The sequence below is a fragment of the Phalaenopsis equestris genome, unplaced genomic scaffold (genome assembly GCF_001263595.1).
Source record: "Phalaenopsis equestris unplaced genomic scaffold, ASM126359v1 Scaffold232463, whole genome shotgun sequence".
NCBI classification, from domain to species: domain Eukaryota; kingdom Viridiplantae; phylum Streptophyta; class Magnoliopsida; order Asparagales; family Orchidaceae; genus Phalaenopsis; species Phalaenopsis equestris.
Genome location: NW_018250428.1, coordinates 108,115 through 125,922, shown reverse-complemented (window position 1 = coordinate 125,922; position 17,808 = coordinate 108,115). Strand labels below are relative to the sequence as shown.

Here is a 17,808-nt window from a genome sequence, read left to right as displayed (position 1 = left end):
TGTGTATGTGTGTGTATGTGTGTGTATGTGTATGTGTATGTATGTGTATGTGTCTGTATGTGTATGTGTCTGTATGTGTATGTATGTGTATGTGTATATGTCTATGTATATGTATATGTATATGATCCATACACTCCTAGATCTATCATTTCGCTACAAACAAAAAATTATCGGTAAGCTTCTGAAATTCATTCGATTCTGGCTAATAAATGGGGACATATATGAACTCAACCTTCCTCTTTCTTCAGTGCTATTTCAACTCCCTTATATAATAACTGCAGTTCATTCAAGAAAGGCACTTCCAGGATTTAGATAGTGCCAAACGTGTAGCAAAAATTTCAACCATTTCTTGCAATAGTTAAGTGTTTATTTATTAACGGTGAAAACGAATGCATGTAAACAAATTACTTTTCTACTATATAGATACAAGGCACCCAAATCATAACATTTGAAAGGATCAGCTTTACCAGATAATACATTAAATCTTGAGAGAAATAATGCAATTTAGAAGACTCGTAATAAGCATAGTAAGAGTTACCTTATGCTTGTCAAATTAAACAAAACCTCCATATAAACAACAGAAAAACTGCTAAATGGATACTCTTTGATGCATCTAGTGAAAAGCGACTATAAAGGGAAGTTAGAAGGCGCCTACAACATTAGGAAGCTTTGCCTTTCCTTGATCTCATCCGCATGCACTGCCATTTTTATCTATTTTGATCCTTCAGTTCGGTTGGGCTGGGGTGTTCTATATAGAGCTGCACTTTTAGAGGCTCACTGCTCATGGACTTTATTGGTATAATGCAAGGAGGCTGCAGCCATTGTTTCGTGTCGGTTGGAACCCACATTTGCACCTTGGTGTCATTATTTTCATCAGGAAGGGCACGAAAGTAAGCGGTAATCTCCCAGCTGCTGCCTGTAAGGAATAAAAATTTAAGCAGCTTTTGAATCACTGGTTCTTTAGAATGGATTTTTATGTTAGTAAAAGAAAAATACAAGAGGATACTACCAGGAGGAAGGGATTTTGTAAGGGGCTTAGAAACTGTCAACTTCAACAGGAACGCCCTAAGAGCAAACTGAAGATCGTTCTCCTCAACTGTAGAGCTGTATGGTTGGCTGATGACGAGTTTGAACACAAATCGCTCGACTGGAATGTGATCTTTATCATAGAAAATAACTGCAACCCTCTCAATTAGTCCCTGTTATAGAAGAGAGTAACATTGATCAAGGAGTTGAGAAAAAAACAAAATTTTAGTTTACAGACTTGGTTGACAAAGAAAAGTGGAGGGTTGCGTTAGGTACTCGACAGCAAGCGTAAAAACTTGTCGAAAAAAAATCGTCGAAAAAAAATCATGACATGAATTTTTTTTATCATTGTGTAAGTGCTAGGACATCCCCTGGAAGCGACGCGCTGTATAGCCTGAATACAGTGAAAAATGTGCAATAACCGCTATACCGGTGTCCGGGTGTAGTGTCAAATAAGCAAGGGTTCTCACATTACGAACAAATGCGGGTAAAAAAATTAGTTAATGAAACTAATAAAACTAATATTAGCATAGGATCTTGGAATATAGGTACTCTCAATAATAAATTAATGGGTTGATATTAAGATTCATAGAAAAATTAATAACTTATGTATTCAAGAAACCAAATGGGTTGGAGAAAAGGCTAAGGAGATTGATAACTTAGGTTCTAAACTTTGGTTTTCTGGTAAGAGTAATACTAGAAATGTTGTGTAACTATAGATAAGAGTTTGAAAGATAATGTTGCAAAAATTAATAGAGTTGGAGATAGAATTATAGCCCTTAAGATTATCATTGATACTAAGACTTTTAATATTATAAGTGTTTATGCATCCTCAAGTAGCTTAGATACAGGGTCTAAAGATAAATTTTGGAATGATTTAGAAGACTTAATATAAATGATACCTCTTGAAGAAAGAATTTTTAATGGACGAGATTTAAATGCACATTTCGGTAGAGTGGTAGAAGGCTTCAAAAATATTTATGGTGGCTACGGTTTTGGAGCATCTAATGAAGAAGGTAGAGCTATTTTAGATTTTGCTTTAGCGAATGATTTTGTTATTACTAATACTTCATTTAAGAAAAGAGATAAGCATTACTTATAAAACACAAATTGATTATTTTCTTATGAGAAGAAGAGATCGTCGAAATTGTAAAGATTGTGAGGTCATTCCAAGTGAGAATTGAAGTACCCAACATCATTTATTAGTTCGAGATTTTAAGATGAAGAGTTAAAGAATACTAGGACTCATCATCGTATAATTAGATGAGAGAACCTAAAAAACACAAATAAAATTATTTTTATGAGTAAAATTCAAGATTTCAAAATTTGGGATGTTCATGATGAAGCAAATGTTATGTGGGATGAAGTAACAAATACTATTAAACAAGTAGCAAAATATGTGCTTAGAGAATCTAAAGAAAAAAACTTTATTAATAAAAATAGTTGGTGGTGGAATAATAATGTGCAAGAAAATATAAAATATAAGAAGTTATGTTATAAAAATTGGTTTAAATTTAAAAGCTTAGAGAATTGAAAAAAATATCAAACGGTCCGTCGGGAGTCTAAAAGAACAATCTTTGATAGGTCATTCCAAGTGAGAATTGAAGTACCCAACATCATTTATTAGTTCGAGATTTTAAGATGAAGAGTTAAAGAATACTAGGACTCATCATCGTATAATTAGATGAGAGAACCTAAAAAACACAAATAAAATTATTTTTATGAGTAAAATTCAAGATTTCAAAATTTGGGATGTTCATGGGGATGTTCATGATGAAGCTTCATGATGAAGCAAATGTTATGTGGGATGAAGTAACAAATACTATTAGACAAGTAGCAAAATATGTGCTTAGAGAATCTAAAGAAAAAAACTTTATTAATAAAAATAGTTGGTGGTGGAATAATAATGTGCAAGAAAATATAAAATATAAGAAGTTATGTTATAAAAATTGGTTTAAATTTAAAAGCTTAGAGAATTGAAAAAAATATCAAACGGTCCGTCGGGAGTCTAAAAGAACAATCTTTGATGCTAAAATTTTGCTTTTAATGATCTTTATAATATATTGGATACTAAGGAGGGTGAAAAATATATGTATAAACTAGTCAAACAAAGAGAAAAGAAAAGTAAAGATTTAACTCAAGTAAAGTGTATTAAACATGAAATTCAAAATGTACTTTTCTTAGAAAAAGATATTCAACATAGGTGTGTGAGTTATTTTGATAAACTTTTTAATGAAGTTTCTGAAAATACGATCGATCTTAGTGATCTTAATATCATGAATAATAATAAAATGTTTCATTTTACCGTCGTATTTAATAAAAAAGAAGTTGATGAGGCTTTAAAGAAAACCAAGGGTGGAAAGTTTGTAAGACCTGATGATATCCCAATTGATGTGTGGAAATATTTAGGAGATTTGAGAGTTTCTTGGCTTACTAAACTCTTTAATATTATTTAAAAAACTAAAAAGATGACTGAGGAGTGGAGGAAGAGTATTTTGGTCCCCATTTTTAAGAATAAAAGAGATGCACAAAAGTGTGCAAATTACAGAGGAATTAAGTTGATGTGTCATACTTTAAAGTTATGGGAGAGGATAATTAAACATAAGTTAAGACGCACGACAAAGATTTCTCATAATCAAACTGAATTTATGTCGGGCAGGTCTACTATGGAAGCTATACATTTATTGAGAGGTTTGATGGAGAAGTTCAGAGATAATAAGAAGAATCTACATTTGATTTTTATTGATTTAGAAAAAGCTTACGATAAGGTTCCAAGAGATATTCTTTGGAGAGTTCTTGAGAAGAAAGGTGTTGATATAACATATATTGAAGTCATTAAAGATATGTATATTAGAGTTGTCATTTGTGTTCAAATTGAAGGAGGATTGACCAAATATTTTCCTATTTCTGTTGGATTACATCAGGGATCGGCTTTAAGCCCAAATCTTTTTGCTTTAGTTATGAATGGTCTTACTGGACATCTACAGAAGGATGCACCTTGGTATATGCTTTTTGCTGATGATATCCTTCTCGAGGATAAAACGAGAGAAAAAGCCTAGGAAAAAGTTGAATTATGGAGGTTTACGTTGGAGGATAAAGGCCTTCCATTTAAGTAAAACTAAAACTGAATACATGGAATGTAATTTTAGTAGTAGTAGCTCTAGTGACAGAAGTGTGACTTTGGGTGATCAAATTATTAACAAGTGTGAACGATTTAGATAACTTGGGTCCATTGTTCAAAGCGATGGTGATATAGATGAGATGTTAATAGTAGAATTCAAGTTGGTTGGTTGATATGAAGGAATGCTTCGGGCCTTTTGTGTGATAGAAAAATACCGCTTAAATTGAAAGGAAAATTTTATAAGACAGTGGTGAAACCTGCAATGCTTTATGGCGTTGAATGTTGGTCTTTAAAAGAGAAGCATAATAATAAGTAAAGTGTTGCCGAGATGAGAATGATTAGGTGGATATGTGGCTTTACACTTAGAGACAAAATGCAAAATGAATATATCCGTGATAGGGTTGGTGTAGCTCCTGTGACAGACAAAATTAGAGAAAGTCGTCTTAGATAGTTTGGTCACATTAAACGTCGACCATCTGATGATCTGATTAGGAGAGTAGATGTTTCAGATTTGACTTGTGTTAAGAAAGGCAGAGTTAGACCTAGGAAAACTTGGGATTCTTGTATGAAAAATGATCTTAATTTACTAGAACTAAATGAAAATATGACACTAAACAGAACGCAATGGAGAAAAAGGATTCATATAGATGCAGCGGGATTAAGGCTTTGTTGTTGCTGTTGTTGTAAACTTAGTTGACAGAGAGAGTGGAACTGTAAGCCAATAACAATAAAGTGAGCGTTCAAAACCAGTTGGTCCAACACTTAAAAGAATAAAGATTCAGCATAATTTATGGAAAATTTGTGACAAACAACAAACTGGTAAACCTGTAACCAAGCAAGGAAAAAGGAGACAAATTAAACGAGCAGTGGCATTAACAGTCTTCCATTAATAGTCAATAATTAAAGCAATCAGTAATAAATATTAAAACAAACCAATCAAGGAGATGAATGGAACAATGCCGCAATGCTCATTGCTCTAACTTAATCTATGAGTAAGTCTGCATGATATCACACAGAGAGGATAAACTCTTGATAACAAGGGTAGCAAATAAATTGATACAAGAAATGTTTCTCCTAAACGGTAGCCTTTCAAAAGAAAAATAGAAACAATATGAATAACAACCCTGAGCAGGGAACACTAAATCTATAAACACAACCACACTACTATCCAGTGACCAATAAATTAAAGAAGAGTGACGGCGAAATCAGAAATCAAGAGGTGACAACTAATTAAGTTTACATGATAGAAACTATATTATATTAAGATTAGAATTAAAATTAATTATTAATAAATATTTAAGTTTAGGAGGGCAACATTTCAGTATACTATATGATATTAAAAACTCTTGCAAAAATTTAGGAGGGGCGAGTGTCACCGCCAACCATTTCTTGGTTTCACCATTGCTATCATCTATCTTCTCCATGCTCTTTCCCCTCGTCTAGCTAGAATTCAGAAGGAACTGCAGGACTGAACTTTCTAACACAGAAACTCCCTCACAATAAAAAGGAGAAAAATGAAAACATAGCGTTCATCTGCCCCACTTCTTTAATTGACCTAAACAATTATCTACACCACACATCTCACATTTCCAATAATGCTACTAATCATTTCGCTGCTGAGTGTATAATCTTTTATAGCTGACAATTATTCCGAGACCAACTTGGCTTCTTTCTATTTGTATCTTAGGAAGTTCATTTGCAGCCAAATGAAATTAAAATTTGGCCATGTGATTATTGGAGACTTGTTTGCGCTTCCAATCTTTTCATTAGTGCTATTATTTTGGTTTGATTTCTGACCAAATTCAATCACTTCTAAATATTAGACCATCTGTTCCACTCAGGGGGACAGTTCATAGCTCACCAACCAGTTAATACCATATTATTCAACTTGAATTAAGAGAGGAGTATCAAAGAAGGTTTAATGCGAGTTATTGTAACTGCCAACATAGACTTGTTAGAAGATTATTTTAAGTAAATCTAGAGGCAGTTGGGCAAAAGCGAATGCCAACATAGAGATGTTCATATGCCAAACTTCATATTTTATGTATTAGTTATCTTTGATGTTCAGTTATGCGGTATGATGTGTATATCTTCTGATGTATGCTAGGCATACATGCTAGACATGTAAAGTTCATGTTGATCAATACATTTTACGTTTTTTTATGTTTTTAGTCGAGGAAATAGTCATTTGTTCCCCTTGTTTCATAAATTTATTTGTAGGGTTCTCTTTTGATGGAATGAAACGAAAATCAAACACCTTTTGATGTGAACAAAAAATAATAACAGAAAATATAAGGTAAGAAAAAAATGTAGCAACTTAAGCTGCATAGAACTCTATAAACATAATGAAAAAATAGAGACAGGCAATTAGAAGGATACCTACAACCCCATATAACATTGGACCGGGAAGAGGGTGAGCTAAAACTCATTTTCTTTAATATTTTGCTTGCCCTAATTCCCCTTAAACGGGTGCATTTATAGATTAACCTCACTAATACACATTAAATACTTAATATATTTTATCCTTAACATCATCCACTCCTTCACAGCAACTCTTTCATCAAGGTCGAGCAGATAACGACCAGATAGATGAAAAAAGTGGTCATCAATATGTGCGAACTCATCTGAGACTTGAACAGAAGAATCTGATGAGCATGTGATTGGTGACGTGAGATCTAGTTACCATGTTGCATCAAGTTTTGAAATGAGAAGATGGTAGCAAAAGATCTGTTGAGAGATAGGTTTTGGTGATTGCAATAGCACACATGGCTTAAAATAAGGCGAATTTGGGTGAAGTTAGGCAAATATGGGTGGAGGCTGAAGAATCTGTTAATAAACAATGGTGACTATGGATGCAATAATGGAATCACAACTTAAAGGCAGTAAATTTCACAACAACAACAGCACAAAATTTGGTATGCTGCGAGCAGCAAATCTGGAATAGGGCAAAATTGACAACTATGGCTTATGGTTGGGCATCAGTTGGAGCAGAGGTCAAGAGTGTAGAACCCGCAGGGCAGTGGGCCAACAAAAGAACCAATTGATATGATCCCAAAATGGTAAATGCAGAAAATTTCATAAAATTTAAGAAAAACAAATGATAATCAGACAACTTAAAACTTAACTAAAATACAACAAATATTTCTAGAAAAGAGACGAGCAATTAGGAGGGCGTGTATCTACTTATCCCTTAAAAGAGAGTTATAGCATACCAAGTCACTTATGATCCATTAAATTACCTAATAACAGCCTAATTAATCTAACTAACTAATACCTAATAAATAAACCATTTCATTTATTCCCCAACAGCTTTCCATATGAAAAACTTTGTTGAAACCTCTCTTATATGGTGCTTTAGTAGTGTGCTTCCTCTTGAATGCTATGTGCTTTCTTTTGATCTATGCTATGTGCTAGTATAACACTGTGTTATTATGTAAAGCTTTATTGAGTTAATCAATTGGAAACTCACAGCCCTCAATTTCGCCGATCAAGTTTGCTGGTTAATTTGCTCAGGGGCTTCGACAAGAGGAGAGGGGGAGCGGAATGGATGGAGCGCCCCCAAAATATTGTTTTAATTGTTATCTATCTTTAGTGAATCTATCCCGCCTCCATTGAATTTCATCACAATGTGAGTTTTGTTTGATCCCTCTACCAATCAAACCTCCTCAACTTGAATTTGGTTCATACTTTCTAAAGCTAGTTTGCAGTTTGGATTACTTCTTTGTACCACAAAAGCCCGAATATTTATAAAAATTATGCACAATGTTCTTAACAAAGTGGCTTAATCATCCACAGAATTTCATCAACTTCAAAGTATGTGTGATACCTTGAACAATTCGATCAAGCTTCAGCTCAAATCTTCATAATTTGCATGATGTCATCTCCATATTTTCATGGCTTCAACCATTCTTCTTTCACAAATTTTATTCTCCTTACTACACGTCTAAGAATTTCATATCAGCTATAAGTTTAACCTATCCACCAAAACATTCTACCTGGTTCAGCAAACCCAACCCAACCCAAACCCAATTCTTCTAAACAAGCCAAACCAAATAATCCTTAATCACATCTACGATCAATCAAATCCACTCCAAATTTTACCCTTTTAACTTTTGATAACAAGGGTAAACCTATATTCAATAAATTCTTCATGCCAAGCTCCACATGCAAAGCAGCTATTCCCACCTCAATTCTTATTAAATCTTGCAACTATTCCAAAGCATGTAACCACTCCCACAATCCCAATACTTTGAACCCCTCCCTTTTTCACATTCCAAAACTTTCATTCATCCCGCTATCAAAGATTTGGTCAACCAAACTAACTATGCCCAAATAGTATAATGCCTTTCCTTTTTCCATAAATCTCTTTCGAGTCAATTACCATTTACAGCCGTGCTTTTCCAGCCCGAATTCCAAAGAACTGCATTCCCCCTGCCCCCTCCAATCAATTCACATATATTTCCCTTCCTAAAACATATAATTCCCCTCCTAAAACTCTAAAACTTTCAAAATCAAAGCTGTTTGAATCTAATGATTAAGTTTTCATTTCCTATTCTTCCATTACAAATAACTTTCCTAGTCAACTAAACTACCACCAGCTTAATTTCACCAATGGTCATCTCCACTCCATTGGTTCAACATTATGCAAAGTATATTGGACTTATTGATGTCATTTATGATTAAGGCACATTCAAATGATGAAATAGAATCTGTGATTAGTTATGTCACAAGATTTTGACGAAGTGACCACTTTTTTGGACACTACCCTTAAAGAATCTAGCTTAAACAATTTAAAAACCCTATAGTTCTCAACCTAGATTAACCAATATTTGACAAATTTGTAGTTCTTAAGAGATTTCAAGAAAAAATTGCTTTAATATTTAATATTTTTATGCCACTATTTGTTGCCAAAATGTTATGTATTCTTTTTAAAAGTTACATCAAAGATACCAAATGGTTGGTATCATCCACTTGTGAGGAGTATTTTGCAGGCTTGAAGAAGTGATGCATAAAATAAATGCAAACAAAGAGCTCATTACATGTCAAATTGTATATTTTATCTAATAATCTTGTAAATTTCAATTATGTAGTGTTGCATATTAATCTTTTAATGTAATTATCAGTGTGTACTCTCGATGATATAATTAAGATACTAAGAGAACATCTCATTTTAGCTTTATTATATTATAAAACATGTTAGGGCAAAATGTTCCTTTATTTCTCTTGGTTCCGAAGTATACAAGGAATTATGATTTTCTCTTTTGATTGAATGAAATAAATATAATCCTCTCTATATCAAATTAACAACTACCCCTCTTATAAGTGCTCAGATGATGTGTGCTTCCCTCTGGATGCTATATGCATTCTATTAATCCAAAATATGAGCTAAGGCATATTCCATATTAGATGCTAGGACCACTATATCAGAAGATCTACCTATCTCCTCTGTTCATTTATCCCTTCATCTTTATCTCCCTACCATCTCCGACCTCTCTTTTTTGGCCATTTTAAGCAATTTACTTAAAAGAGTCTTTTTGTAGTACAGTGAGTATGATGCTTATCTTGTCAAAAATTCTATCATATGTAGATATCATATATATAAAAACTATATATATATATATATATATATATATATATAAAAAGAAAAACACACACACTCACTATCATATGTAAAAAAGCTACTTGTTTTCTGCATGCTTTAAATTTGTTTTACTTTTTATTGAGTATATTTGTATCTTATTGTTGGGGTATTACTGTATTTGTATCGTATGGGCAGGGTCCCTCTTTTGGGCTCTCTCATACAACCTTTATGTATCCTCTCTCTTTCAATAAAATCAGCCCTTGGGCTTTTCAAAAAAAAAAATAAAATAAGGAAAAACACACACACTGAGTTTAAGGTTACCTTTTAAAATATCAAAGTTTCTCTCAAGAATCTTTAGAATATGTGAAGCAACTTCCAAATTGATCATTACTTACAAAAACGAAAGTGGTTTTACAAGCCTGACAAAAAAAATCCTTGTTTTATATCATCTTTGCGATAAGGACCATCTAAAATTTATAAAATTAGTATAAATGATAACTACTTTTCTAGGTGTGAGTACCAATTAAAAGTAGCTTGGTCAAGCCAAAATGAAGAAAACTAATTCAACTCAAATGGAAGCAATCAAAATGAGCCAGCATACAATTGACCATATCCAACATTCTCCTACTTGATCCACTTGGCCCAGTTAATGGGAAATTTATACTTTATTTCAGACTTATTCTTGAAAAATAGATCTCTCTTCAACCAAGATACTTAACACCACAAGTATTTGAACTAAACAAATTTAATAATGAGTCATAGTTCATATTTACTTTACTCTCATCTGCAAAAAACTAGAATATCATCAAAAAATTTAATTAAATATATCCATCTAAACGAGTTACCTAATAATTTGTTCGTGCCCAATAATGCATAGCCAAATCATTAGCGGTAAAGCATGCCCATATCATTTGTGGTAGTAAGATTATAACTGTATAACTTTCTATAGTGGATCCCCTTATTGTGATCTCATCAACTTGGGATTCTTAAGTAGTAACCTCAACCGACAAACAATTGATGCGATGAGATTTAGAGACAAATGCTCACCTTAAACCTAATTATGTGCAGTAGTTCTACCATGGAGACACAAGGGCATAGAAACTTACAAAGGTAGCGATCCTTGCTACTCTTCTAAGATAAAAACTCAAGGATTATCACTCCTATTAGGATTGTCATCCTAAAAAAACCGATTATTATAGAAAAGAAATATAAAAAATTTTGTTATGTTAGCTTTATATCAATAATCACACTACTATCCAATTCCTAAATATTTCTTAAATTTCTTAAATATTATACAAGAAAGAAATATAAATAAAATGTATCTTCTTTTTTGTTTGTTTCGCTGCTCAATTAACAATTTTTTTAAATATTTTCATTCGTATATTTTTCTATTTTTTATTTCTATCATTTTTAATTAAAATAGTATTAATGCCTAATAAACATTAAATCAAAATAATTATTTTTTAAATCTGAATTTATTTAAATTTACACCAATACCAATCGAGTTCATCCAACTTGCCCTTTTTGGTTCACTGTTTGACTCTCAATTTGCACGCACTGCTCATGCTCACAAAAATGGATATGGTGCTCTTGAAGTTAAGCCAAGCCCATCTTCCCTTTCTGACCACTGCTCAAATTTTGCATATTCAACATCAATCTCTTGGCACTATATATAATACTGCATGTGATTTATCTATTACACATATCTTACATCGTTCCTCAAAAATTCTCTTGTCGTGCTCATCACCCATACTCAATTTTTGCCTCCCACATTGAGTACTCATCACCTGCTCTCATTCTATATTGTTCTTTTAGCTGGTTTAGTCTCCACGACAAGATGTTGGTCACTTGCTCGAGTGTTGTCAATCTTTGCTTCGCAGTGTCAACACATGTCGCTTTCGCCACGACTGGTCACCCTCAAGCAATTTTGTTCATCTCTCTTTCTCTATTTTGCACAGGTTGAGTCTTATTCATCTCTTCGCTTGGGGTGAATCAATCTTCTTCTCCTTCAGCTTCTATTAGTTGAACCAACTTAGGCGGTTCCAAATAATTTTGATTTATATATTATGGGTTCTTTTATCTTGATAAATGCACAAACCGGATGAAATTTTAATTTATTTCTTTCTATAGTTGCTCATAGCATTATTCTTCATATATTATACTTGGTCTTCCATTTGAGATTTAGTTATTAGGATATGAAGATTGCCAACCTTACTACATTAAAGCTCAACTGTTTGTTTGTATATACTTTGTTTACGTAATATATATCATGTCCTTTAATGGAGTTTTAATGGTTTATGTAAGATCCGATCTTTCTGAGCTCATCATTTTTTACATAAATATACCTATTTCTAATTATTTTTGTTACCTTTGTTATTTTGGAAGGTCTTTACATCAAGATCAAGATCAATCTATATGTTTCTTTGGAACTGTTTCAATTTTACTATTCTTGGAACTATTTTTGTCAACCTGAGAAATTCTTGCACATTGTTGTTGTTAACATTTGGAGCTGCTTCTAGTGTCCTCTATTTGCATTTCCTAAATCAACTTTTGTCTTCATACTGCTTTGGAGCTGATCTTGTTGGAGCTGGGGTTGTTTTACAATATTGTTGTTGTCATTTATGAGGAAGTTGACTCAGTGTGTTTTAATTTTTAGGTCTTTTATTTACTAGTCTTAATTTTGTATTAAGTTCCTTTATGAGGTTCTCTATTATTGCTATTTTTATGCTCTGTTAATTCTCTTGTATTTTTTTCCTTTTAATAAAGTGGGGCATAGACCTTGTTTTTCACAAAAGAATTAAAAATAATTAAAAAAGGTGCAAACATACCATATTTGAAAGATGTGGATATCATTCTTACATCTTTGATGCTTTATCCAAGGTGGCACCTCTCTCTGACCCATGCTTTCATAAAATTCTTATAAATTGGATTTCTTGATTACAAAATCGCTTATTAATATCATATTTCAGTATCAACTCATGTTATTAAATATAACTGAGATATTCATATGCATATATGCTAAGAAACCAACTTGTAAGCTACACGTGATATTGTGTATAATGCTGAGAGATTGACATCGAGCGTGCAAAATCTTAGCAGTGATCAAGCGTGAGGAGGGAAGATGAGCTCGATTAGACATCAAAAGGAGCAAGTCCGTTAATAATCAAAAGCAATGTGTGCAAATTGAGAAACATTGAAGTAGAAATAATAAGTTAGATGAACTTGAAGAATACTGGTGTGAATGTAATTTTTAAATTTCAAATAGGATTTTTTAACTCTAATGTTTATTGAGCATTTATTTTAAATTGTTTAAATAGTAAAAAAAAATTAAAAATAAAATGATATATGAATCAAAAGGTTTAAAGGAATTGTTGATTGAGCTGAGGAACAAAATGAAAAAATGATGTAAATTTTATTTGTATTTCTATTATTTTATATAATATTCCACCCCTAAAATTAGTTTAAAATTTAAGAAATATTTAGAATTTTTTATTAAGAAAATAATAGATTTGGTAGAAGTGCTAGTAGATTGAGCATAAGAAGAATTTTATTTGAAATATGAATAAATCAGAGAAGTTTTTACCATTTATCATAAAATTTGAAATTTAACCGATTATTTTATGATCTAAACTATCCCTAAATTTTAAATTTTAAAATATATAAAGGATTAAGAATTACATTGTTCTTGTATTAAAAAGTGTATTTCATAAAAATTGAGATTCTAAATGAATAAACTTATGGTATGTTTGGCACCGCGGCATGAGAGCGTTGCGGGGCTAGCCGCCGCAACTTTTTACTTTTTGGTGTGGCGTCACACTCGCGGCGGGACGTGAATCGGGTGGAACGCGGGCCGTGGATTGCACCCCGCGCCCGCATTCATGGGGAGTGTTCGTCGATAATACCCCTGCCCCTTCGCATCGACGTCGAACCTCACATAGCCTGCTCATCCCCACTGTCGCGTGTGCGCTCGACTCCAGCCAGCCATCCTTCGTAAGGTAAGCCTCTCCTCGCGATCCCCTTCCGCACAGTTTGGGATAGCGCTCTGACATTCCTCTTCCTCCTCACTGCAAGTGAAGTGGTACCGGATTCCATGGATTGTGAGCCCAAGTGATTTTGTTTAACCTATGAAAGTTGTAATTTCACCTATGATTGCTTGCTTTTACCGAAATACTTTTTTTTGGTTTGGGTATTTACATGTTATTTGTGCTTCAATACTGAAGTTTCAACTTGCCTCCAGTGTCATGAGGTTTTATATATTGATTTAAAGTACTAAAAAGTGTATGGCTTTGATAAACAAAGAGGAAAAGGTTTGTGTGTATGGTGCAAATGGCAAAGGCCCTGTTGGAGGATCATTCCATCTCACTTACCCTAGTGTGGGAGCAACTGAAACCTTCATGATGGCAGCATCCATGGCTGACGGTGTTTCTGTGCTTACAAATGCAGCTATGGTGAGAGCTTTCCTCTTGACAGGTGTTTTTGTCCAACCATTGTTACAATTTATTTAGGAAGGTGGTATCTTATGAGCAATTATTAGGCCATATCTATTATGATTTCAAAGTTATAGATTTGAGTCAAAAATTAAAACTGCGTACATTAACTTAAGCCATTATTGATGGGATCCTCGCGCACTCATACATTCTTTCATATTTTGAGAAGTAGATGAGGGCACGAAATATAACATTTAGGCTTCAACTTGTCTTCTTGTTTGTTGATTCAATTGTAATCATGAACCATGCCATATGAACCTTGTCGTTTATCTAAATATAAATATTTTTGCTTTTTGGTCAGTTGATCAATGGTTTATAACTATATGGAGCTAAATGAACTCCTTCAAGGGTTCTTTTTGAATTTGAGCTCCTATGAACCTGATAAAAATGCTTATGATTTAGGAGTTAGATCACATTTTCTATGAGGGCTTCTGAATGTCAACTATGTTGTTGTATAGGAGCCAGAGGTTTCAGATCTTGCTAAATTTTTTATTGCCTATGGAGCATGTATTGAAGAGGTTGGTACTAGCACTCTTTTTATTAAGGGCAAGAAGAAGCTATATGGATCTGAGTCACCATTTTGCCAAATCGTATAGAGGCTGGGACATTTATGGCTGCTGTTGCCATCCCACCTCGTGCATTTCTCTATCACCTCCCATCCCTTCACATTTAACGCACATGACAGAGAAGCTTACAGAAGCATGCTGCAAGGTCACACAGATTGGCTCCAGCACTCTTGAAGTAAGGATATTTAGAATTTTTCTGATGCTAATTTACTTTCATGGAATGAGGTACTTAACTCTTGTTGGTAGGTTTCGACAGTTTAGGTGGCATCCATCGCCTTAATGTTAAAAACAACATCATTATATTCTTGCAGTTTTATTGGTTTTTTTTTTACTAGCACTTTGGTACTCATTGCTAAGTGAGTGGTGTATCAAAATTTTTGTTGTTTCTTGAAATGAATTTCTGCTTCTGAAATATCAAATATATTGATGTCACATTTCTGTTACAAACAAAATTTACTAAACATGGGCAGAATGGTTATTTTTTCATAAACAGTTATCTCACTGTTGTTTTCACACAACTGCAACAAACAGGCAGTCGGCTTTCCCGCAGCAGCTTCTTGAGGCAATGCAGCTACAACTAAAAAACTGAGAAGCTGCAGCTGCCCCAAATAGACCCTCAACGAAATTAAAGATGTATAAATTTAAAAAATGAAGGAGATTAAGAAATTTAATATGGTACTATAATTTATGTTTATAGATATTAGATAGAGGAGGAAGTTAAAGACTAAGAGTCTGTTTGCGGCAGCTGCAGCTGTTTGATTAAACAGTTGTGAAGTTGTTATAAGAAAAACTGTTTTTTCAAAAAACTGCAATAGCTATTACAAATTTATTTTATTTTCAAAAAATCAGATCTCAGCTTTCTGATAGTCATCATACTTTAACAGTTCAGATTGAAAACAACAGTTTTCTACCATAGAAATTTCTAAAAAACCGCAAGAAAGCAGTTTCACAAACAGAACTATGGCGGCGGTCTGAAAACAAAGCAGACAGAAAGATATCATAAACGGACCCTAAGTGACGATGATAATTTTCAACATATACTAAATTCAATTCTTTTACTTTTCAAATGCAATTTATGTTTTCAATAATTAGACCATGATAATATAGACAAATTAAATGAATAATTAATATTTTAAAAATGCTCTATATATTGCATTTGCGTTGAAAGAAACAAAGATTTCAATGATTGAAAAAATATTAACTGAAATAAATGAAAAAATCAATCACAATGATCAACATCTTATATAAAAGTTGAGAACGCTTTTATACCCGTACACAAACATGAAAATAAAAAATATTTATATAGAAAAAATTTGACAATTTGAATTGTTAATTTTCTTGTTCCTTAATCCTTATCATTTGTTGGATAAATCAGTGATAATCCATATTTACTTGTTTTAAGAAATTGATCTTGATTTGAGAAGGGCTACATAGAATGGAACACTTGTTAACCCTAAACCATAAGCATTAAACATCTTTCCCACTCTTCCTGATATTTTCCAACCGCCAGAGATTCTAATTTGCTAAAGACATCGTCAGTTTCAACTTCCAATCATCCTCTAACCTAGAATGATGAATCAAAGATGAGGAAAAATTCTTGGTAAACACTTTATTATTTCATTTTCTTGCCTATTGAAAACAATTACTATAAATTGCACTACCAAATTACGAGGAAAACGCAGAAAAGAACAAGGGAACATACAGCAACCTTCTGGATAAACGGAAGCAGCTCAGAAGTAGCAGAGTGGATGTAGTTGTCCAACTGCGGGTGCCGAGCTTTTTGAACCACGACGTTCATATACCTCCTCCTCTCAAAAGCTCCTGGAATACAAAGAAAAAGTTTGAAAATGCTTCAGAATCTTAAAGGTAAAGTCAAGAGAGAAAATAAGAATGTATTAGTGGCATTTACCCGCTGGATAGAACCCTTTAAGGAAAACAATGCAATTGATGGCCACCTCTAAAAACTCCACTAAGATACGAGCAGTTTGTCCTTCGAAGAAATGAAATTCACGACCATATGAGTTGTTATCTTAAGAACATGAAATTAGGGGCAGTGAGAACACAGTAATGTGTAGTCACGGCAGGCTTTTACCTTGAGGAGTGACATTTTTTCGATCCATTCCTCATTAAAGATCGCGAAGAACAGGACGGTGCTTTCGAACTGCGCAAGTCGGAGCAGACATCTCGGAGAATTTAATCTAAATTTTTATTTTTTTGAAAAAATCATAATACTGCTACCCAAAAGTTGTCACCGCACTTATTTATGTGCGATCTGAAAATATTTGTTTTCAGCGTTTTTAAAACACATAAGCTGTCAAAACGCAGTTTACCCAAACAGAACAAGTGCGTTTTCAAAACGTCAACACACCAAATAAACTGGCCCAAACGGACTAAGTAAAGTGGATTTAAATCAACACCAACAAAAATTATTGTATTTACACATCTAATATTTAAACACTACTATTACAAACCTACCACCAAAACTAGTAAATATTGAAACATTTCGGCCCGTGTTGGCGTTTTATTTATGGGCAAATATCCCCTTTCGCTCCCTTGCATTTCTGTGAAAGAGAAATTCATTAACGCTGAAAATTATTGCTTAAGGAGAGCACACTGAGCTGAGTGCGCTTTTTAATCACAGCCCCATATTGATCATTTAAAAAAAAATTAATAAAAGTGAGACCCACTATCAAATAAACTTGGGTTGATGTGCGGTTGTGATTGGAGAGAGCACACAACTCTGTGTGCGCTCTTCATACACAATAATTTTTTCATTAAGGCGTTGATTTACTTCAAGTGGATTTATTAAATTCCTGATCAGAGATGAGCACCCAAGCAATGGCAGACAAATTTGTGAAATATTCCTCATAGTAAAATTTAATAAATTTAGATTTACGCCGCAGAGGAGAAATGGGCGAGATGGAGACAAAATTGTAGAGAGTTGGATTTAGCTTTTTTTTTTAGGTGTTTGGCTCGATTTAGAAGAAAATCTATGACTAAATTTTATTAAAAGTGTGCTACCAAACA

At 33.3% G+C, this 17,808-nt stretch overlaps 1 protein-coding gene across 4 annotated transcripts; it reads right to left on the bottom strand.

Moving 5' to 3' along the window:
• Positions 1-452: 452 nt before the first annotated feature.
• On the bottom strand, positions 453-17,000 carry LOC110038315 (DNA polymerase zeta processivity subunit). Of its 4 annotated transcripts, none has more exons than XM_020743116.1 (5): positions 16,874-17,000; positions 16,691-16,810; positions 16,484-16,602; positions 1,010-1,199; positions 453-916 (listed from the first exon to the last, which is right to left on the bottom strand). In XM_020743116.1, exons 1-5 carry the CDS (start codon positions 16,899-16,901, stop codon positions 708-710), a joined length of 666 nt encoding a protein of 221 aa, XP_020598775.1. In that variant the 5' UTR covers positions 16,902-17,000; the 3' UTR covers positions 453-707. The 4 variants fall into 4 exon arrangements, with proteins under 4 accessions (XP_020598775.1, XP_020598776.1, XP_020598777.1 ...); XM_020743117.1 differs by having other exon boundaries at positions 16,490-16,602; positions 16,874-16,999; XM_020743118.1 differs by having other exon boundaries at positions 455-916; positions 16,691-16,771; positions 16,874-16,998.
• Between the last annotated feature and the right edge of the window lie 808 nt (positions 17,001-17,808).